At 39.0% G+C, this 22862-nt stretch overlaps 1 protein-coding gene across 1 annotated transcript; it reads left to right on the top strand.

Moving 5' to 3' along the window:
- The first annotated feature begins 784 nt into the window (after positions 1 to 784).
- slc27a6 (solute carrier family 27 member 6) lies at positions 785 to 22552 on the top strand. The gene is made up of 10 exons (XM_058788502.1): positions 785 to 2159; positions 5527 to 5736; positions 6737 to 6895; positions 13018 to 13142; positions 15550 to 15744; positions 17586 to 17676; positions 19667 to 19865; positions 19972 to 20069; positions 20592 to 20722; positions 21517 to 22552. The coding sequence occupies exons 1-10, from the start codon at positions 1688 to 1690 to the stop codon at positions 21691 to 21693; spliced, it is 1857 nt and encodes a 618-aa protein (XP_058644485.1). The 5' UTR covers positions 785 to 1687; the 3' UTR covers positions 21694 to 22552.
- Positions 22553 to 22862: the final 310 nt, after the last annotated feature.

The raw sequence follows: 22862 nt of genomic DNA, 5'->3' as shown, positions 1-22862 counted from the left end.
TAAATCATTTAATAGTTCTGTATTCAAAATTGTATATTTAAAACATTAATCTCCACATGAATTCATGAATTTAATTGTACTCATGCCACCTCTGAGCCTCATTAAACGTCTGAAAATGTACCTACAAGCCACTATTGTGTTCTTATGCCACCTCTGTAGTACAAATTAATTTCTTATTAATACTAATTTAATATAATTGGTAACTTATTTGTCTTATTCTACTTAAAAGTATAAAATATATATAAGGGTCATTCTATGGAAATGTCAATTTTTCTGTCCCTAGCCTTTACAGAAATATTACACTTGAAAAACACTTGGTTACGATTTTTTATACGATATATTTTAAAATGAAACAATGTGTTATTTGAACAATTACACCTTCTTGAGGCATCAATGTGGCAATATTTGTTTTAATTAATTATAAAGAATTCCAAGCACCACAAAACTGCTCGTCACAGCCATGTACACTGTACAGAGGGAAAGTGCTGTATTTTGAGGTCAAAAACAGGTTTTTCTTCCATTTAAAATAAAATAATGTATACATAACTATCAAATAAATGACATAAAAAAACAAAATGCCACATAAATAGATAGAATAGAATAAATAGAATAATAAATATTATAGAAAAATATAAAATATTATATTCAGTTATATATTCAATTATAATATATATTATATTAAAAAGAATATTATATAATAATATTTAAAAATATTATAAAAAAGATAAAAAATCATTAAGCTGTCATTTATGTGTATTCGTGAAGTCAAAAGGTAATCTAATAATGTGGTTTAAATGTTAAAAAAAAAAAAAAAAAAGAAATACATTTTAAGACATCTTGCTATACCAGGCTATTCGAACCAAATGTATTTACTCAGTATTAGGATATGACTACTTGTTTTTTATTACAGCCCGTGATAATTAATACATTACAAAACATTGTAAACATTAGGCTAAAAGAAAGTCATCCCACTCCTCTACGTCTACATCACAGCGTCACGCGCTTCTTTTTGAATGTGATTTTTCTCCAATGAGGGACGGAACATATGGCAAATTACGCTACAGCACTTATATTATTGCACTTATATTATTACGCTACAGCACTTATATTATTGTTGGCTATTAACTGCGAGCAGACAGAGTGTCAATCAATGCATTGGAGAATACAGGCGAACATAAAGAAAGAAAACGATGTTGCTTATCAGATTTCCCTAACAAGCGACCATATTTTTTAAAATAAGCCCAAAAAACCGCAACCAGGGATTTTTCCCCGCGACTTTACAAAAAAAGAAGCCATAAGTCGCGTATAATACGCGGACTTGGCAACTGTGGCTGTATGAGAGGCGAAGTGAGCGTGCATTCACACTGTACTGAACGCACACACTCTTCATCTGCTGAATGAAGCGCGTCGCGCGCGCTCTGATGGGCGTGGTGCTACTAAACTATGCGCCACGCCCTGTTACTATGGCAACTCCTATGACAGACAGTGAACCGGATAAACAGGGCCGAGCGCGTGGCCCTGGCGACACGCCCACCGACGAGGGCGGTTGTACAACAAAAGTCACGTGACGCGCGGAGCATTGCATAAATGAGGATGACACTGTCGTTTTATAACATTCCCGAAGCAGCCAGCGATGTTAGCGTGTTAGAGCGCTTTAGACGGTTGTGACCGGGTCGATCGGTCAGAGATGTGGTCGTGGGTCGCGGCGCTGCTGGCGGGGCTCCTCTCCGCGCATCTCGCGCAGCGCCGGTGCTTCCCGTACTTCTGGAGAGACGCGCTGTTTCTGACGAGAGTCCTGAGATACGGCGCGCGTCTGGAGTTCTACAAGAGGAGCGCGCGGGTCGTGACGGTCGTGGACCGGTTTGTGCAGCAAGCCCAGCGGATTCCCGACAAACCCTTCCTGATCTGCGACGGACAGACGCTCAGCTACGGAGCGCTCGAGCAGCGCAGCAACAGAGTCGCGCGCGTGTTCCAGCGCGCGGTGAAGAGCGGAGACACCGTGGCGCTCCTCATGAGCAACGAGCCCGACTTCATCGCGCTCTGGCTCGGCTTCTGCAAGCTGGGCTGCTCCGTGGCGTTCCTCAACACCAACATCAGATCCAGATCCCTGCGGCACTGCTTCAGCTGCTGCGGCGCCAGGCTGCTGCTGGTGGGAGCGGGTAAGCGATCTGACCAGTTACATACAGATCAGTACTGACCTTTGACCCCAATCACTGAGGCATTACACTGTACCTGTCTACAGGTGCCAGGCTGTTTGAGTAAGCAAGCCAAAGTAGGTTGTAACGGATAAATCGGTAACACTTTATTTTAAGGTGTCCTTGTTGCACGTTACATGTACTTACTATTATGATAACAATTAATTATGCATAATTACATGCAAGTAACCCTAAACCCAATCCTAATCTTAACTCTAACCATATAGTAAGAACATGCACTCAGTACTTAAATGTATAATTATACTGTAACAAGGACACCTTAAATAAAGCGTACCTGATAAATCGGTAAGGTTTAGCTCGAGATGCTTCCTCAGAGGAGCGCTGTTTAGTTTCTGAAGAGAGAGAGTGCAGTGTGTTCAGTCAATTGTTCTGTTGCTAAACAACATACTGACTTTTGGCTAAAGAAACATCTTCCTAGAAAAACTTGTAATAGACAAAAGCGTCATAAAAAGCTGTCAAACTCAGTATAGCGTAACCTGTGGAGGTCTGTTGTGTCCACGCTAAGCTGAAAAGTTGCAATGCTTTCTAACTCATGAAATAACATGAAATTGAGTGTCATATACTATTTGACTCCTTTCCCGCCAGCGTTTTAAATAAAAAATGGCCAGCCACTGCCAGCATTTTGATCATTTTCACAAAAGATTAATAGCCCCCAGAATATTTAGTTGTATGGATATCTGAATATGTATTATGTCAAAAAGAAAGTACAGAGCCTCTGCTTTAAATAAAAATAAAAAAAAATAATAATAATAATAAAAAAAAACTGTTCTGTTCTAACTTCGTGCATTGCTTGTATCCGCTCTTGAATATGGGTAGGTTCCATTAAAAAAATCAACATTTTAAACAAAAACTGAGGAAATGGTGTTTTTGTCAGAGACTACATCTGGATTAGATTGAGATCAATGAGTCGATCGCTTCCTTCAGCGCATCCACTACTCCATCATTTCACAATCTTCCCTCTAATGTTTTTCTTGCTGAGCAAAACGGTTCTCTGTCAGGCGGACATTACAGCTCCTGAGCAAAAACATCCTTTATACCCTGTACAGCGCACACACAGATGTGTGTAACGTTTAACTTTAATGTGCCGTTTCTATTTGATTTGACCCTTGATGTCACTAAATGTACAGTTTAGGTTACCTGAGGAAACATTTTTTACAGTATAATACACTGCTGTTCAGAAGTTTGGGATCAGTCAAGTGTCTTATGCTCATCAAGGCTGTATCTATTTGATTAAAAAAATAAAACGGAATATTATTGCAATTTAAAATAAAAGTTTTCTATTTTAATATACTTAATGTATTTCTGTGATGCGCAGCTGTATTTTCAGCATCATTGCTCCAGTCTTCAGTGTCACGTGATCTTCAGAAATCATAATAATATGTGACCCTGGACCACAAAACCAGTCTTAAGGGTCAATTTTTCAAAACCTCTGAAAGCTGAATAAATAATATTTCCATTGATGTATGGTTTGTTAGGATCGGACAATATTAGAAAATCTGGAATCTGAGGGTGCAAAAAAATCTAAATATTGAGAAAATCTCCTTTAAAGTTGTTCAAATGAAGTTCTTAGCAATGCATATTACTAATCAGAAATTAGGTTTTGATATATTTACGGTAGGAAATTTACTAAATACTGTATCTTCATGGAACATGATCTTTACTTAATATCCTAATGATTTTTGGCAAAAAAGAAAAATCTATAATTTTGACCCATACAATGTATTGTTGGCTATTTAGCGACTGAAGACTGGTTTTGTGCTGCTGGGTCACATATGCTGATTTATAATCAATGTTGGAAACAGTTGTGCTGCGTAATACTTTTTTTTTTTTTGGGACCTGTGATACGTTTGATAAATAAAAAGTTAAAAAGAACAGTGTTTAATCAAAATAGAGATTTTGTTACAATATACACTATTCAAAAGTTTGGGGTCGGTACATTTTTTTTTCTTTCTTTTTTTAAAGAGACTTTTAAAAAGTTTCAAGAAAATTAAAGAGACTTTATTCAGCAAGGATGTGTTAACTATTTTGAATAAATGCTGTTCTTTTTAACTTTTTATTAATCAAAGAAAAAAATAACAGGCATGTGACACTGAAGACTGGAGTAATGATGCTGAAAATACAGCTTTGATCACAGCAATCAATGAGATTTTAAAGTATAGGTATTAAAATAGGAAACAAATATTAGAAAGTGCAATACTATTTCACAATATCACTGTTTTTTTGTTTTTTTCTGTTTTTTAAAAAAAAAGAGACTCCATTAAAAAACAAGGTCAATTATTTATTAGGTTTATAATATAGGCCTAACATAATATCAAACAAACTAAAGCATTTAAACTGATAGAATACAATACAATAGAATAGAAAACAAACCAAAGTATTTAAACTGAGATCTGTAAGTTAAAAAAAAAGTGATGTCTAAACATCGCTATGAAGTACAGTTTGCTGTGTCTCAGAGTTTTGTTACCGTTCTGCGCCCATCATCTGCTGTTTCCAGCACTTCATCAAGCCACTCTTCTTGAATACATGAGGACGTGTTATTTCACATGTCACTGCGTTTGCGTTGCTCTCGTGTTGAGCTACTGAGGTATTCTCTTTCTATAATGACTCGTTTGGCGCACATCACTCTTTCTGTGAAACCTGTAAACCGCATTCACGGCTCTAACTCTATAGCAACATCAACTCAGCTCTATAGCGGTTTCACTTTTACTAGAATTCAGTCAAATGGCTTTCCCAGCTCAGTTTTGTGTGTGCGCGGCACATTATTTCTTCTGCGCGGCCGCCGCTCAGAGCATTGATTTCATACTGTAACGTTACGTAGTTTTGATTTATATAATGATTAATATTTGGTGATTGCATTATTTTACATATGCATCTGCTTGCATACGCAGTCACTTCTTTCCTCTTCTTCTTCGCCGTGTTTTGATCCAGACGTTCAGTACTCTTTCAGAAGATGTGTAACAGCGCCTCCTTCTGTTCATTAGGCAAAACTGGAAAATTCTGTCAATGGCAGGGAAGGAGTTAAAAGTATAAAATAGATAAAACAATAAAGCTAAAGCATTATAAATAGGTACATGTTTGTCATTTGTGACCCTGTGCCACAAAACCAGTCATAAGGGTCATTTTTTTTAAAATTGAGATTTATATAATAAATGAATAAATAAGAAAAAAATAATAGAAAAAAATGTATAATTTTGACCCGTACAATGTATTGTTGGCTATTGCTACAAATATAGCTGTGCTGCTTATGACTGCTTTGTGCTGCAGGGACACATTTATGATATTGTATCAGTGAAAGTAACTGTTGTTGCAGATCTTCTGGAGGCTGTAGAGGACATTCTTCCGAGTCTCCAGGAGGACGGGATCGGGGTCTGGAGTCTGATGCGAGAGAGCTCTCGACCCGGAGTCCACAGTCTGCTGGATAAGATTGAGCAGGCGTCTCCGGAGCCGGTCCCCGCCGAGCGCCGCTCTGTCCGCTGCCTCAGAACCCCCACGCTCTACATCTTCACCTCAGGAACCACCGGTCAGAGCTTCTCTCATCTCAGTCAAGACCTCGGTGAACAGGCTCAGAGTTTGATCAGCGTGGGGGGGTTGAGGGGCGAGCGCTGTAACTTCCCAGTAATCCTGAGGAGCTTGATTAGCTGGTTGGGTTGTGTTTAATTAGGCTTAGAGCTAAGCTCTAGTCTAGACCCTCCATCAGTCTCAGACTCAGAGATGTTTGCATCATGGGAGAGATTACACAACCAGTTCACAAAACTACAACAAGTTTACCGCACCAATGCAGTCGCTTTGGTGTGTGAATTGCAGTGTACGTGAATTTATTTTGTAAATTTGTGCATTTTAATGTGTTTGAGAGGCAAAAGCCTCCAAAAGGCATATAATACATGGTTAAATGACTTACTGAGATTCAAATAATTGATAAAATGCTTTCATCAGGAGTCGATTAGATGTGCAGTGAGAAAACAGCTAATGCTTTTATAGAATTTATACTGCACTTTTTTCCATTTATATCTAAGCTAACCAGCGGTCAAATGCCACGTGGCCGCTCCGTGCTCGGTGTAATTACAGTCTCCTGACCGGTGGCTGGAAGACGTTCTGAATGGGATTGTTTAGAAAGAAACATTTAAAAACAAAATCAAGAAATAGATCAAATCAATAAATGCTGAATAATTTACTGCCATTGTGTGAATAACATGCAATCGTGAAAAGCTTTTTTATGTGTGTGTGTGTGCGTATGATTTGACAATATATGAAGAAGCAAAGTTGTGTTTAAACAGTGTGAGCTGTTAGGGTTAGAGTCAGGTGAATAGGCTAGAGTTTCCTAACCCTAACCCTCCGCAGCGAGCGCTTCTGACCAAGAGCTAGTCACTGGGTTTGGGAAGGATTGCAAGGTTCATGCCATCAAATCTTCAAGACTCAAGATAGGCGAGGGTTTTAGTCTAATGCTATTTCAGGCATTCTGACTTATATATTGCCTGTGGAAGCTGATTCTTCTGTGTTTTTCTGGTGTGTCGTTGTTGCAGGGCTGCCCAAAGCCGCAGTCATCACACATTTGCAGGCCCTGAAGGCTGCAGGTGGGTTTTGGGCTTACGGCGCCACAGGAAGTGATGTCATCTACACGCCACTTCCTCTGTATCACAGTGCTGCCTCGCTCGTGGGCATCGGAGGGACCATTGAACTGGGTAATTCTCTTAATTGAACCTTTTTATGAGCAGCATATAGGTGATAGCAGATGCATTATTACTATACTGTAGATGTAACTGATGTAGCAATATTGTGATTGTGTGTAATCTTCTTTTTCTTGCATTAATTATTGAGAATGCATTTCATCTAATCCAAATGTGTGTATATATATATATATATATATATAAGAATATTTATGACTTGCTCTTCAAATGTAGACCAGAACTGAGCATTCTGTCATCATTTACTCTCTCTCATGTTGTTCCAAACATGTATGAATTTCACAAGACAATATTTTTTTGTCCATAAAATGAAGTCAGTGGAGCCCAGTGTTCGTTGGACGTTCCTGTCTCTTCTTTTGTGCTCAACAGAAAAAAGAAAGTCATGCAGGTTTGGAACCACATGAGTAAATGATGACAGAAAGTTCATTTTTGGATTTAAGTGTCCTTTTCTTTACTCCATTTTGCATTTATTTACATTTTAATAGATTCTTTCTCAAAACAATTCTAGTATGCAAAACAATTAGTATGTAATTACAATAATTACTGCCATTAGCCTGAAACACTGAGCACAGCAGTCCAGTTCCGGAAGTAAAAACACCACTCATTTTCATCATAGGAAAATCGATTTTCAATGATAACTTCTAAACCTCTGAAGACAGAGGTGTGGTGAGCTTCGTGTTGTTAATTGATGGTATATAGCAGGGGTGTCCAGTCCTGCTCCTGCACAGTGTGGCTCTGACCAGCTCAAACACACTTGCCTGGAAGCTTCTAGTGAGTCTGAAGAGCTTGATGAGATGCTTCAGGTGTGTTTGATTAGGGCTGGAGCTGAACTCTGCAGGACACTGACCCTCCAGGAGCAAGTGTGGAAACCCCCTCTATATGGCTTTGTTGAAGCCATCAGTTATCATTATTTCAGTGTTTTAAATAATCACGTTTAACAACAGAATCCCTGGTGAAAAACTACCTTACCCATGATGCTGTACAGAAAGCTCCACCCAGTCCCATGAACCACCACGCATGACGAAACTGATTCATGAATCATGTTGGGATTCTCCTTGTAGATGGTTGGCTTGGTTCATCACATATAGTTCTTTAACAAAGATTTTGTTTAAATTTTTGTTTTGTTATCGGAAAAATTAATGTGAAAAATACTTTTACACTCTTGTTACACTCTTAAATGGGCCATCGGACGCAAAATTCACTTTACAATTTGTTTGAACATAAATGTGTGTGGGAAGTGTGTGTACACATCAAACCTATAATGATAAAAAATCCACCCGTCTTACCTTAGACCCGCCCTGAGTGAGCCGAGAGCTGTCCGCCTCCGGCGCAGGGAAGACAAGATGTCTCCGATTGAGCGATTGAAGTGTTCTGTCGTTGGATGTAATAATGAATATAGCAGTCATCATTTACACCCGACATCTGAGCCGCTGAAGACGCAGAGGATTAACGTTAGTTTCGTTTTGAAGGGAATGCGCTTATCTGCCTAAATGCGTCAATGTTTGCACGAATCATCCGTGATCCAGCTTTATCTACAGAAGAAGTGCACTGGAGACTTCTTCATTATTAGGAAAGGCAATTTGCAAAGATACATAAAACCCTTATACTCATGAGTATAAGGGTTTTATGTATCTTTGCAAATTGCCTTTCCTAATAATGTATTAGTTAGCCAGTTTCGCGGCTAAAGTAAACAGTACTGCTCGTCACTCCACGGAAGAGAGGGGCGGGGTCAGCAGAGCTCATTAGCATTTAAAGCAACATGGACTAAAAATGGCTTGCTGAAAACGTAAAGAAGGTGTTTTTTTACATTACCATTGAGAAATCTTAATCAAAGTATGTTATAGACTTACATTTAGTCATTTAGCAGACGCTTTTATCCAAAGCGACTTACAAATGAGGACAATGGAAGCAATCAATGACTTTTCATTAAGACCCTAAAGAATCATATCAACTTGTGTAAAATGGGCATCCGATGACCCCTTTAAAACAGCTGTTTTTGAGCCTCTACAAAGTAAAGGCAGCAAATTTAAATTTATTTCTGGATTTAAAGATTTGTGCCTTTCCCCTGATGTTTTTTCCCCTTATGACCACATTTGAGCAGGTGCCAGGTGTTTACATAAGCAACCAGCCAAGCACAGACCCTATTGACCAGTCTGGTTCAAATGTACATGCATTATTGCTTAATTCAGTGTACTCTGTTTAGTTTACCTTAGATGATCATGGAAATGTCTTCATTTAAAAACAAAACAAAAAAACAAAACAAAAAAAACTTTGGATAAATGACAAAGCTTATATGACTTTGTTTGGCCATTCCTTAATGGGTCAAATTAATTCACTGATTAATTGATTCAGCCTTTCAGTACAGATGATGCTTTTAGTACATGAGCTATCTAATGCTGCTGAACCCTTTCCAGCCAACAAACCTGATTTTATTTGCTGCACTGTTAGACCTTACCAGGCATTTTTACAGTAATATATTGGCAACACTGTTGCCAGCTAGTTAATGTAGGTCATACAGTACATCTACACTTTAAAACCTTACCCTGTAAATTAATGGTAAAATACTGGCAACACTATTGCCTGTAATTTACTGTTAATTGTGCAGTTCTTTACTGTAGTCTAGTTTACAGTATTCTTTAAATAATATTTCTTAAAGCAAAAGTAACTAAATGAAACCCAACCATAAAAATTAAATTTCTTGCAGATAACAGCTAGTTAACAGTGTTGTCATGTACTGTTTTGCTATAGTTTGTTTGCCATTAATTAATTTACAGTTTATAACTGTTAAAATAAATGTTGTGGGTGTGTCTTTTTATCTTACATGTTTAACCCTTTCAACCCCACAGGAAAATCCTGTAGTGTCCACACTACAAAGAGAAAAAGTAACACTGACACAGGGTTGCAGTGAGATAATTATGTGAATATGTAAGTGATTGTTGAGTATTAGTGATAAACACCTGCTGTTAACAAGCAGAATCACTCAAGTAAAGAGGAACAAGAACAGAAGACTGAAAAGAGACGAGCAGAAACACAAGAACTACAACCCGAATTCCAGAAATGTTGGGACGTGTTTTTTTTATTTTAATAAAATGAAAGCTAAAAGACTTTCAGATCACATGAGCCAATATTTTATTCATAATAGAACATAGATAACATAACAAATGTTTAAACGGAGAAATTTTACACTTTTATCCACTAAATGAGCTCATTTCAAATTTGATGCCTGCTACAGGTCTCAAAAAAGTTGGCACGGGGCAACAAATGTCTGAAAAAGCAAGACATTTTGAAAAGATTCAGATGGGAGAACATCTAGCAACTAATTAAGTTAATTAACATCAGGACTGTAACATGATTAGCTATAAAAGGGATATCTTCGAGAGGCAGAGTCTCTCAGAAGTAAAGATGAGCAGAGGCTCTCCAATCTGTGAAAGAGTGCGTAAAAAGATTGTGGAATACTTTAAAAACAACATTCCTCAACGTCAAATTGTAACGGCTTTGCAAATCTCATCATCTACAGTGCATAACATCATCAAAAGATTCAGAGAAACTGGAGAAATCTCTGTACGTAAGGGACAAGGCCGAAGACCTTTGTTGGATGCCCGTGGTCTTCGGTCCCTCAGACGACACTGCATCCCTCATCGGCATGATTCTGTCATTGACATTACTAAATGGGCCCAGGAGTACTTCCAGAAACCACTTTTGGTAAACACAATCCGCCGTGCCATCTGCAGATGCCAACTAAAGCTCTATCATGCAAAAAGGAAGCCTCATGAGAACATGGTCCAGAAGCGCCGTCGTGTCCTGTGGGGCAAGACTCATTTACTGTTCAAAGTGGAAAAGTGTTCTATGGTCAGACGAGTCCAAATTTGACATTCTTGTTGGAAATCATGGACGCCGTGTCCTCCGGGCTAAAGAGGAGGGAGACCTTCCAGCGTGTTATCAGCGTTCAGTTCAAAAGCTAGCGTCTCTGATGGTATGGGGGTGCATAAGTGCATACGGGATGGGGAGCTTGCCACGATCACGATCTCTTCAGCAGCTGGAAACCTATATCAGGCAGGAATGGGACCAAATTCCAACACCAAACCTCCAGAAACTCATAACCTCGATGCCCAGACGTCTTCAAACTGTTTTGAAAAGAAGAGGAGATGCTACACCATGCTAAACATGCCCCCGTCCCAACTATTCTGAGACCTGTAGCAGGCATCAAATTTGAAATGAGCTCATTTTGTGCATAACATTTTTTAATTTTTCACTTTAAACATTCGTTATGTTATCTATGTTCTATTGTGAACAAAATATTGACTCATGTGATTTGAAATTCTTTTAGTTTTCATTTTATTCAAATTTAAAAAACGTCCCAACATTTCTGGAATTTGGGTTGTACAACTGACTTCCAGCCATTACACATTATTACAATTATTACTAACCAGTTTGACTTTATTTCTGTCATACATCTACAGAAGCTCTTATTGAGATTTAACAGAGGTTCAGATGTTTGTGTTGTATTGAAAATGTTTGGTCTGAATGACCATTTTGGTGGTCAGTGTTTGCTTCAGTTGGGCTCCTGACCCTTGTCTTTTTAATATCAGTTATTTATCTGGCTGTTTTAGCTGTTTGTTTACAAAAAACATTTATTACAGCAAAAACATAGTAAATAAAATGATCAGTGAATGCTGGTTATATATTGATGATAAAGTAGTCATCATGTAGTTCCTTGATTCCCTAATTTCATCCAGTGTTTAATCTCTTATCACATGTACTACATTATTAGCACAGTTAAATGTCATATTACCACAACTGTGAAACAACAACGAGTTGCAGCAGCAATCAGTTAAAATGAAGAATTTTTTAACACATTGTGCAAAAAGAAAAAAAAAAGAAAAATAATCTGCGTTACTTAGAAACGCACAGACATAAAAAAATCAGCATATGAATCTCAACAATGGTAGCAATAAAAAAAAAATAATAAAAAGGTTTAAACACCAGCAAAATAATACATGCAAATAAAGAAAATAGTAAGACCATTCAGCTGCGTAATTTATTCACACTGCTGGGAGTTTCATTTTATGCTGGCACCCAACATGCATTGCGGCATTAAACTTCTTTCACCATTGTTGAGATTCCTGTGCTGATTGTTGATGTCTGTGAGTGTCTAAGTGATGCAGCAGAAATTTGTGAAATATTGTTCAATCTCATGATGTAGAATCGCAAAACTACTGCAATCAATAAACGTAAAACAAATAAAACACCCATGTAGTTAAAGATTAAACACTGCATGAGATCAGGGATTCGGATGAGTCCACTATAATTATGGAATTATCACAACATAACCAAAATCATCTGATCCATTTCTTCTTGCTGTAACAAATGTGCTTTTTGAACACACAGTTACAGCAGACAGAAAATGTCTCATGGTAAGAGTCAAGGTTCAAGGGTACAACTAAAGCAAACACTGACCTCCATAACGGTAACTACAAACTTGATTCTTTTCAATAAAACGGTTGCAATTTGCAGTAAAACTAAACTGGTTGCACACTCAGTGTGAAAGGGTCTTAAAGCTGAAGCTGGAAGTCAGCTGTTGTTCTTGTGTTTCTGCTTGCTTCTCTTTTTCTGTTCTTGTTTCTCTGTCCTTCAGTGATTCTGCTTGTTATCATCAGGTGTTCATCAGTGTCTGAATTCACTCACTTCCTTTCATTCACTCGGTCAAGTAAACTCATGTCAATAGTGAATGAGTATAGGGTGTGATTTTGAACACAGCTTCTGAGTGTTGACTTTGAGCTCTGTTAATTCACGGTATATTCATGTAGGCTGCTTTCTTGAAAATGGCAAATATTACCCAGAATGCATTGTTTTCTACAGAATATTACTGTTTGTATAGAAAATGGTATGTTACTGTCAGAATTTGGCTATTTTTGTACAGCAAGGATTTACAGTGTGTCCTTTCACCAAAACCGAACAGAATTGATTTGTCATGTTAATGAACTGTAATAGCAATGGAATATGCCTGTATAATGTTTATTACCAAAAAGTGCCTGAATAGCTCTTATCAGACTGAATGTTTGAACTTCTCTGCGTAGCATGGTTAGTTTCATGTCTGTCTCTGTGTTATTGTCATGTAGGTGCTACCTGTGTCCTAAAGAAGAAGTTTTCAGCCTCTCAGTTTTGGCATGACTGCAGGAAACACAATGTCACCATATTCCAGTATATAGGAGAGCTGTGTCGATATCTATGCAATCAGCCCACGGTACAGTACTGCCTGCTCTCCTCAATTCCATGCTTTTGTAATGTGAGTTTGTCTGGGAATATATGTGGGTCATTCTCAGGAAACGGTGCCATTTTTGACAGATAATTACAGCAAAAGTAGTGCACTTTTCAATTCTTAATTATTAAAATGCGATTCTAAATACAGACCAGTACTCATTTAATTGTACTAACAGCATTATTTCAGTCCTGCTGAAACTGTAATTGAAATTCTGCTTTTGTGTTTCACTGAAGACAGAAAGTCATGCAAGTTTATCACATGCAGATGAGTAAATCATGTTTTTGGGTGGACTGTCCCATTAAGATTGACATGTTTTCTGAGCTTGACTCGTATGAATGTACCCTATGATTTTTATGATGTCTGGGTCCAGGTCCTTCAGTTTGAAGTCATAAATGCTTTCACCAGCCACAATCCTGTTAACTCCACAATAATGTCTTCATTATGCATCATGCCTCATTACTTTACCAAACGACTACAGGGGGATGCGTGCACTGAAGCTCGCTGCAGAGTGTGTCTCTGGTCACGCAGACAAAGAATTCATGTCCTCTGTCAATCTATGAAAATGAACTTTTTGGTTTGTGTTTTCAAGGCTAACTGACAGACAGCTCTTTTGTTACTGTTTCTCATTCACGGTTCATGTGCGTCAGGACAGCAGAGTTTATCAAAGATGTCTTTGTGCCTGTCCTCTGACGCGGCCTGGACGGTCACACCGTATTCATCAATGTGCTCACGACACACACGCCAGTGTACAAGCTGAGCAACACACAAACCCTACAGTGACGAGCACACAAACACATCCTGCAGCAGGAACACACACACGAATCTCTGCGCATACACTGTTTCAGAATGTTTCGAGAGAGTGCAGGCAACGTTGTGTTTGTCAGTGCAGTCATGAGCTTTAACTGACAGCGCACACAAACTGTTGTGAACAAACTGTTGTGAATGGCTCGCATTGTTCACCCACACACACGGTCTAACTGAGAAATGCAGCAAAAACCCCATCAGACTTACCATGTAACCACCACCAGATCACCCTAGCATTGTGACAGGACAACCCCCCCTCACATTTTACTAAATAGTCGCTAATAGTCCCCCTAATAGTCGACTAATTGTTATTCGACTGGAAGAGGCTTCGTCGACCAAAATTGTATTAGTTGCTTAGCCGCAGAAAAAAAAATCCACATTGGCGAAGTCACGTAGTTCGTGACGGACAGATAGTTGACGGCTGGTCTATGGTAATACAGTACATCGGGCAGGACATCCAAACGCAGGACATCCAAATCATTCATCAACCTCAAATATGACTTATCATCTGAAATATGTTAGTAGCAGCGACCTTACATGGCTGCTCAATCTAATGTTAATCTAGAGAAATGTGCACTGTTCAAGTGTCTGTGTGGAGTGTGGAGCTGAACAGTAGCTGAATTAGCCAATCAGTCTAATTGTTAGAGGTGGTTTAAACCTTTTCTAATTCGTTCAATAGGACATCTAAACACTTGATTGGAGTGAAAACCGAAACTGGAAACATTTCACTCTCTATAGATATATTTTTAATGTCTGTAAGGCAAAGAGATACACAGAGTTTCTTGATCAAGTTCATAGAGACCGAGACGGCAGAAAGCGCATCCTGTTTGCTTTCATTATTTTACAAAAGTGTGTTTCATTGTTATTGTGAGTGCACACAAATAAACATAGAGTCTTTAAAGATTTGAAAGATGTATTACTCTTATCTGTAAGATCAAAAATGAGGGAGTATTTTAGGAGTAAGTGAGCGCACCGGCACCTCCATTGAGCTACCGTTCAGCTCCACAGTCCACACAAACACTTCATAGCGCTCATTTCTCTAGGATAACATTAAATTGAGCGGCCGTGTAAAGTTGCTAATACTTACATATTTCAGATGATAAGCCATATTTGTGGTGGATGAATTATAGGGGAGCTTTTGGATGTCCTGCCCGATGTACTGTATTACCATAGACCAGCCGTTAACGATCTGTCTGTCACAAACTGCGTGATTTTTTTTTTCTGCAAACTAACGATTAGTCGACTATTAGGGGGCAGCCCTAGTAAATTCCCACCACTGCTGACCAGGAACAACCCACAAGCCTTGCCCTTTCAAAGCCAAAACAATGTGGCCCAACCTTATTCCTGCCCAACACGCTGATTACGAGAGCTGATTGTTTGCTTACTATCTAATCTACCCAGACCTTAATATGTGGCTTTGAGATGATCAATGATATTCGCTTCACCTGAGACTGGTCATAATGTTTTATACATATAAAACTTCATGACAGATCAAACATCATGACAGTTTGTGGGCTCCTGTTGAGTGATGTGTGTGTGTGTGTGTGTGTGTGTGTGTGTGTGTGTGTGTGTGTGTATCTATTAGGCAGAGAATGAGAAGGATCACAGGGTGCGCATGGGTGTTGGGAACGGCCTCCGACAGGACGTATGGAGAGGGTTCCTCCGGCGCTTTGGGGACATCCGCATGTGTGAGATCTACGGCTCCACTGAAGGAAATCTGTGCTTCATGAATCACATCGGCAAGATCGGAGCTGTCGGACGCTCCAATTTCTTCTACAAGGTTAGTTCAACTCAGCAGCAATACAGCCTGGAGTTAGGACCGGTTGTCAAGTTTAAAGGGTTTACATGTTCAGCAAGTCTTAGTAAATATTTGAACTAGAATATAAGGGTGAATCTCAGTGTCAGACATCTGACAAACAACCAAACAAACCTGTGATTGCGTCAGAATTCACTACTTGCATCTCTTTGCTTTGATGTCAGGGGCAGAAGCTCAATGACCGCGAGTACCAGAGCAGAAATATCATCTGTGTTGTGTGTTTCTAAATCGAGTCCTAGTGCTGTTGGATTGTTAAACACGGTTTCCAGGGCTGGAACTAGATAAATAGTTCTAATCAAATTATAGAAAACTGCAGATAATAGATAACAGGCATTGCGCCTTAATTGTTTAAAAAAGAATTTTTTTTCAATTTTAAGTTGAGAAGCTTCGACTGGATTGAGGCCAGGCAAAGCATTCTGTAATGCATTAGAGTCAGATGGCCAAGCAGAAGCAGAATCACGGTTTACAGTGTTACTGTCTTAACTTGTGTCTTAGACACAGTGTCATAAACAAAGAAACCTTCACTAAAGAATTTAAATGGTAAGAATTGTTTGTAAAAGTAATATAAATCACAACACATTTGTGTGATGGATATTGAGGCCAGCGGGGGTGCTGGTCACCCTGCTCTACGCCCCGGGATAGTGCACGCTGCTGCTGCAGGAGAGACCCCTGATACGAGCGTGAAGCACTTTGGCTGTACAGCAATACCCAATAATGCGCTATATACATGCCTCATTCATTCATGCGTATACTGCTAGACATTTATCTCCTGCACTCTTCATGCTGATGTGCTGCTTTGCTAGCTGATCAATGGTTTCCTCTTTTGTGTAATTTAGAGGGAAAATACATGTCTTTTAATGGTTTGAGTCACTTTTTAAAAGTTGCAAAAATTTGCCAAAAGTCTATCAACAAAATTGATAAGTTGGCAACACAGGAAACAGGAAGTAAGGTGGTTAGTGTTCAGGCGATAGCACCCTCTGGCTGCGGGAACCATGGTCCACGGTCTGGGATGTTACAGTATTCATATGTTGAACATGAAGAGTTGCTGTATTAAACAAATAAATAGATGGATAGATAGATAGATAGATAGATAGCTTGATTCTGTTCTATTATCTATCTATCTATCTATCTATCTAAAGAAGAATAAATCTGGTAAGATATTTCTTTGAAATGTATTAATTTTCAAATTACTATAGAAAATGTCAAATAAATATGATTTTTTAAATTATTATTATTTATTAGGTATTTACTATCTTTGAAACTGAATTATGTGTTATCATAAATATCGGCATCAGTCGCAACAAAAGCTTGTATCTGCTGACCACTAATTATAACCAATGAATAAATGAATTGTCGTTTCTGAGTGTCAGGATTGTGTGTGTTTTGCTCCCCATGTGTTCTGTGACCCAGGTTCTCCCTCACGTTGATTGTTCATTTGATTCCAGGTGTGTCTCGTCTTCCTCCATGATCATCATGTCTTTATAAGCCCCAGTCCTTTCAGTTAGTGTTTGTCGGTCCTTGAATATCTTGATGTGCTCTATGTTTTGTATTTGGATTATTAAAGACTCTCATTTCGTGAATTGCTTGTTCCTGGCTTCCTGTGATTGGTGACACTGAGGATATGAGATCTGCACTAGTTTACTAATGCTTTTGACATGAATAGTTCATATATAGTTCATGCTTAATGATGTGTTTGTTCATGTCAGTCTCATCCGTTTGAATGATGAAATCATCCAGCGGATATTTCTCCATAGGCTCTGCTGAACCCTGCTGTCTGAAACACTGAGTGATTTGTTTGTTTGCAGCTGATTTTTAAGTATGATCTGGTGAAGTATGACCTGATCGGAGATGAGCCTGTGAGAGACCGCAGTGGATTCTGCCAGCATGTTCAGAGAGGTGAGAACATCTGAAACGCTCTAACATTATTTATGCTTTTCACGCCCTCGCTTCCAATGGCAGTCCACCTTAGCCGACTCTTAGCTCCTGCAGGAGTTCATGTGAGGGTCCAGGTAAATAAAGGTACCCTTGTTGTGTAGCGGGGTCTGGGGATGCAGAGCTTAAACAGAAGTCACTTTCAAACCAAGCAGCTTTCTGATGGTCAGTGAGGCAGATTTACATGCAAATGGATTTCTCCCATGAAAATGAGCAGAATGATGATTGTGACCACACCTTAACTCAGGGGTGTCCCATCTGGTTTCTCGAGTGCCACCTTCCCGCAGAGGTTGGCTTCAGCCCAGCTGGTGCTAAACTCTGCATGAAAGAAGTAGACATTCCTGCAGTAATGCAAGTACTTGGACCCTTAACCAAGCACTTAGTCGAAGCAGCTTTGGCAGTGAAACAGCCTTCCAGATGACAGTAATTTGGATCTGCCCTTACTAAAAAGTAGTATACTTGAACTTTACTTAAGCATACTTAATAAAATAAACTTGACGTATATTTTTAAGTGTACTTTATGTAGTAAGTATACAAATATCAGTGTACTAGTATACTCGTAAGTGTACTATTTCAATACTCCTTGGATGCCCACTTTCTAGTATATAAAATGTACTTTAAGTATAACAGTAGTAAACTTTGAGTACACAACTAGTTTACATCAATGTTTTTAGCTTGTACTGCAACTGTACTGAAAGTGAACTTTTAGGTATACTGATAGTTTACTAATTAAATACTTGTACTAGCATTTTTAGTACACTTTGAAATATAGTCTCAGTAACTACTAGTTTTATACTGTATACTCGTAAGTTACTTTTTTTTTTTTTTTTAAGTGAACTTTACGTCATACTTTAAGTATACTACTATATTTTGTTATATGAATATCTGAACATACAAAACATCAAAAGGTAGAACAGGGTATCTGCTTGTAAACGAATATTTTATTCTAGCTTCATGCATTATTTTTTACCCACTTGAATGTGGGTAAGTTTCATAAATAAAAAATAAATAACATTTTGAACAAAAAGCTGAAAAAAAGACTCTGAATTGGATTCAGAATGATGATCAAAACGTAGATGGAGTCGATCAACACCCCAAAGCTTGACAGTCATTATTACCTCTTTATTGGTCGACATTTTATTTCATAATGTTACACAGTTTTGATGCCGTTTTATGTCTGATGATTGTTAGATTACACGTGGAAGCATCTGTTGTTTCGGTTTCTTCTTCACTTGTGTTTTTTTGGAAACTCTGTACAGAAGATGTGTACTAGCGCCCCCTACCATATAACAATGAAAACACAAAGTCTAAATATATTTGAGCTATACTTGTGCTCCTAGAATCGAAGTATAAGTCAAGTATACTTAAATGTCATTTGAAGTATATTTCTGAGAAGTACATGAAGCCCATTCCTGAGAACTACGTAAAAAGTAGACTACAAGTATACTTTCCTACTTTTTTAGTTTAAAAGTACACTAATAGCACACTTGAATACACTTCTTTTTCGTAAGGGTGATGTGAAATTCACAGGTTGGGATTTACTCTGATTCTTGCCTGCTGTCAGGTTGGATGGGGACTGTCAGTGAACGGTCATTTTCAGGTTTTTCTAGAGATGTTCATTGAGTTTGAGTCCAGGTTTCTGATGGAAGTGCTCTGGACCGGGTTGTAAGGATACCCTGACCAGTCCCCCGGTCTGCCACAAAGACATTTTCCTCTACAAAAAACCATTGGTGCAATGAAAAGCTTCCATTATACAGTATATGTTTGTAATACATTTCTGGGACTTTGGAAAGCTTACAGGGAAGTGGATGTTGTTTCTATTGAGTTTTCACATTTGATCAGCCTGTCAGGAGTTATTAACGATGTTGACCGACTGACCGTCGTTGAAATGGGTTCTGTAAACAAACAGCTGATTTGACCGCAGATGGTCATGTGGTGTTTGTGTGTTGATCAGGTGAGACGGGGCTGCTGCTGTCTAAGATCTGCAGTCAGAGTCCGTTCTTCGGTTACGCCGGCAGCAAACAGCTGACGGAGAAGAAGATCCTGAGAGACGTGTTTGTCAAAGGAGATGCTTACTTCAACACCGGAGACCTGATGGCTGAGGATGAGGACGACTTCATCTGCTTCAGAGACCGAGTGGGAGACACTTTCAGGTAGAGACAGGACTATCATCAAGATGAACCGCGATCAAGTCTGTGTGAATATGAGCGTAGTCTCATTATTAAAGATCTCTGATTCTGCACACTGCCGTTGTTTCAGATGGAAGGGGGAAAATGTGGCGACCACTGAGGTGACGGAGATCCTGGGACTGGTGGATTTTATTCAGGAAGCCAGTGTGTACGGAGTCCAGGTGCCAGGTACTGCTTAAACATCACACGAGCACTGACACATGCCTGATTTTATCTGTGAATGCAGTACATTTGACATTAATAATCCACTCACGTTTGTAAAATATAAGTAATTTATGTAAGCCACATGTTAAAGTTAAGATCATTGTTTTAAGTTCACTGAACACTGTTCAGTACTTGGCTGTTTTTATCCGAGTGTGACATCTGTTTGCGATTGGCTGATGACGCTTTCTAAATCTTGTCCGATCAGTTGAATTCCAATCAAATATGATGGGATTTAGAGAGATGGGAAGCATCTGAGCTACATGTCAGATGTTTACAGCAAAGAATACGTATGCCAGTCTAATATTTAATTAAATTTGCAAAGTTATCAAAGGGCCACCAACTGCCTCATAGGGCAGTTTTTGGTGTTTTTGTTTAGTTTTTGTATTCAAAGAAATGTCAATGGTAATTGAAATGAATTTGTTTGTGATTGGCTAATGAAAGGGTAAACAGGAAGTTAAATGCATGTTTGTTTCCTGTGTTTGACAGGAAATGAGGGTCGAGCCGGAATGGCTGCAGTGATTGTGAGGCCCGAGTGCACATTCGATGGGAAGAAACTGTTCAATCACGTCCTCAAGGAACTGCCATCATACGCTCGACCCCTCTTCATTAGATTGCAGGTACAAAACAAATACTGACCACAGAGTGACCAAGAGTTACAAAATGTGAATCTGGTCATTCCTTTTAATACCAGTCACATCCAGCTCTTAACTTTCTCATTCATCTATGTTTCTTAATTAATTATTTTTAATCAGTCCAACCAACTGAAAGCTGTGCAAATTATTATACAGACAAAATACAACACATTGTAGGACGTAAAAGGTCAAAAGCGAAGTACGTGGTGAAATGCATTGAAATGTCTCTTGGCAGAGCAGCCGTGTTTCACCCCAGACACTTTTTGATATACTTTTAAATTTTCGCTGCTAAAATCTTTTTTTCATCATTACAAGCTCCATGGCTGCTTAAATCTGAGCACAGGAGCTCCAGGTTACGGTAAGCGTTAATGGTTTGCCGTTGCTTGCTGTCATGACACACGATAACAGCACTGAACGCACCCAACCGCTGTGGTAAGGCAAAAACACACAGTTTGGAAGATGGATTTATAATGCACTCTCACCGTTTCAATTTTGTTCATTTTGACCGAAACTGTTACATAGCTGCCCCGTGTCCCGTTACAGTGGAGTTAACGCACGTTAAGATTTGTCTAAAATAAACTCTTCTGTGAATGTCAACATGCTGCGGTTAAACCATCCACCTTCTTTCTGATTGGACTGTACGCAGCGTAACATGGCTGCAGGCACACTCGTGCATGGAAACGGCGTTCTAGACGTCTGGACAGGGGACTGCTCTCTTTTGTGCCCAGATCAGTCTCCTGCGCGAGGACTGAGGCTTGTCTTGTGCTCTGTGTCTGCAGGAGTCTCTGGAGATGACCAGCACCTTCAAGCAGCAGAAGTTTGCTCTGGTGGAGAGCGGCTTCGATCCCCGCAGCATCAGCGATCCGCTCTTCTTCTTGGACTTCAGCGAGAAGAGCTACCTTCCCCTGACCAGCTCCGTCTATGACAGCATAGTGAGCGGTCAGAGGAAAGTCTAGCCTTTAAAACGCCAGCGGACCTTAGAGAAGTGATTTAGCAGCAGACCATGAGCGTTCGTAGCGCTGTATATCTGATCAGAGTCCGCCGTGAATTATTGATCACGAGCTGCAGAGCGTGTCATTTAGTGAATATAGAATTAGTGCATATAAAAGCGGGTAATGCTGATATGCTGCGAGTGGAGATCTGCTGTCATGTGTGCTGAGATCAACACAACAGTGTAGTGATTTTAAGACAGAGATGAATGTATGTGTCCTATGAAGGAAACACTCTCTTAGATTTGGAAAGAGTGTGCTCCACACAGGCACCTGCTGTTCTGTTTTAAGATGTACTTTCACATTTGGCTTTAGTGTGCGTCATACGTGCGCATCAGTGCTTTAACTCAATCCCTGTGACATTTCAATTGTCAAAGCAAATTCCAGTAATCATGTAACGTCTTCCTGCTGATTCACGAAGCCTTCGCTGTTCTGACGTCACACCTGTCTGCTTGTATGTATTTGAATCATTTTAATCGATGTGTCATAAAACCGTCCATCTTTTGTATATGTTGAAGTGTAATATTATAATTGTGTAATGCATATACACATGCACTTTGAATATTTCAAATACACAGAATTAAGTCTGACTCAAACTGCAATTTTTTGCTTTGGTTCTGAACAACATAGAAAGCGAAGGCTTACTTTACCCTTTTTTTTTTATCAGAGCACTTGAAACATTTGAGATTCACTGTGAATTGTACTTGAAACTTCACTTTTTCTTCACTTACTGAAGTGAAAAATGTATGCAATGTTGTTAATCAGGTTTTTTTTTTTTATATATATAAACCTATGTAATAATAAATGGCAATTTTGTTTACATGCATTCAAGTTTTCACAATCAGCTGTCTGTCTGGTGTTAAAGCATGCTAGAAATGTGAGAAAGACAGCTCATTTAAGAGAACAGTGGATGAGAACACATGCTACCTCCTCAACAGATGCTGTGATGGGAGCAATATTTCCTCTTCTGTATCTGTGTGAGCTTACTTCAGCAGCGGTGTATATCGTCATTTATACCACAGGGCCGTTGAATGCTTGAATCTGATTGGCTGATGGACGTTCTGAGGTGTGCAATTATTTTCAGGGAAACGCACGGCGAACGTAGTTCCAGGCAGCTCTTGACCGCATTACATGAC

Source organism: Onychostoma macrolepis, chromosome 10, assembly GCF_012432095.1.
Source record: "Onychostoma macrolepis isolate SWU-2019 chromosome 10, ASM1243209v1, whole genome shotgun sequence".
In the NCBI taxonomy this organism is placed as follows: domain Eukaryota; kingdom Metazoa; phylum Chordata; class Actinopteri; order Cypriniformes; family Cyprinidae; genus Onychostoma; species Onychostoma macrolepis.
This window is presented reverse-complemented; position numbering and strand designations above follow the sequence as displayed.

Coding starts and splice junctions, on each gene's coding strand:
- slc27a6 (XM_058788502.1), top strand. CDS start 1,688: ATGTGGTCGTGGGTCGCGGCGCTGCTGGCGGGGCTCCTCTCCGCGCAT. Junction 2,160..5,526: donor GCTGCTGCTGGTGGGAGCGG/GTAAGCGATCTG, acceptor CTGTTGTTGCAG/ATCTTCTGGAGGCTGTAGAG. Junction 17,677..19,666: donor CTGCCAGCATGTTCAGAGAG/GTGAGAACATCT, acceptor TGTGTTGATCAG/GTGAGACGGGGCTGCTGCTG.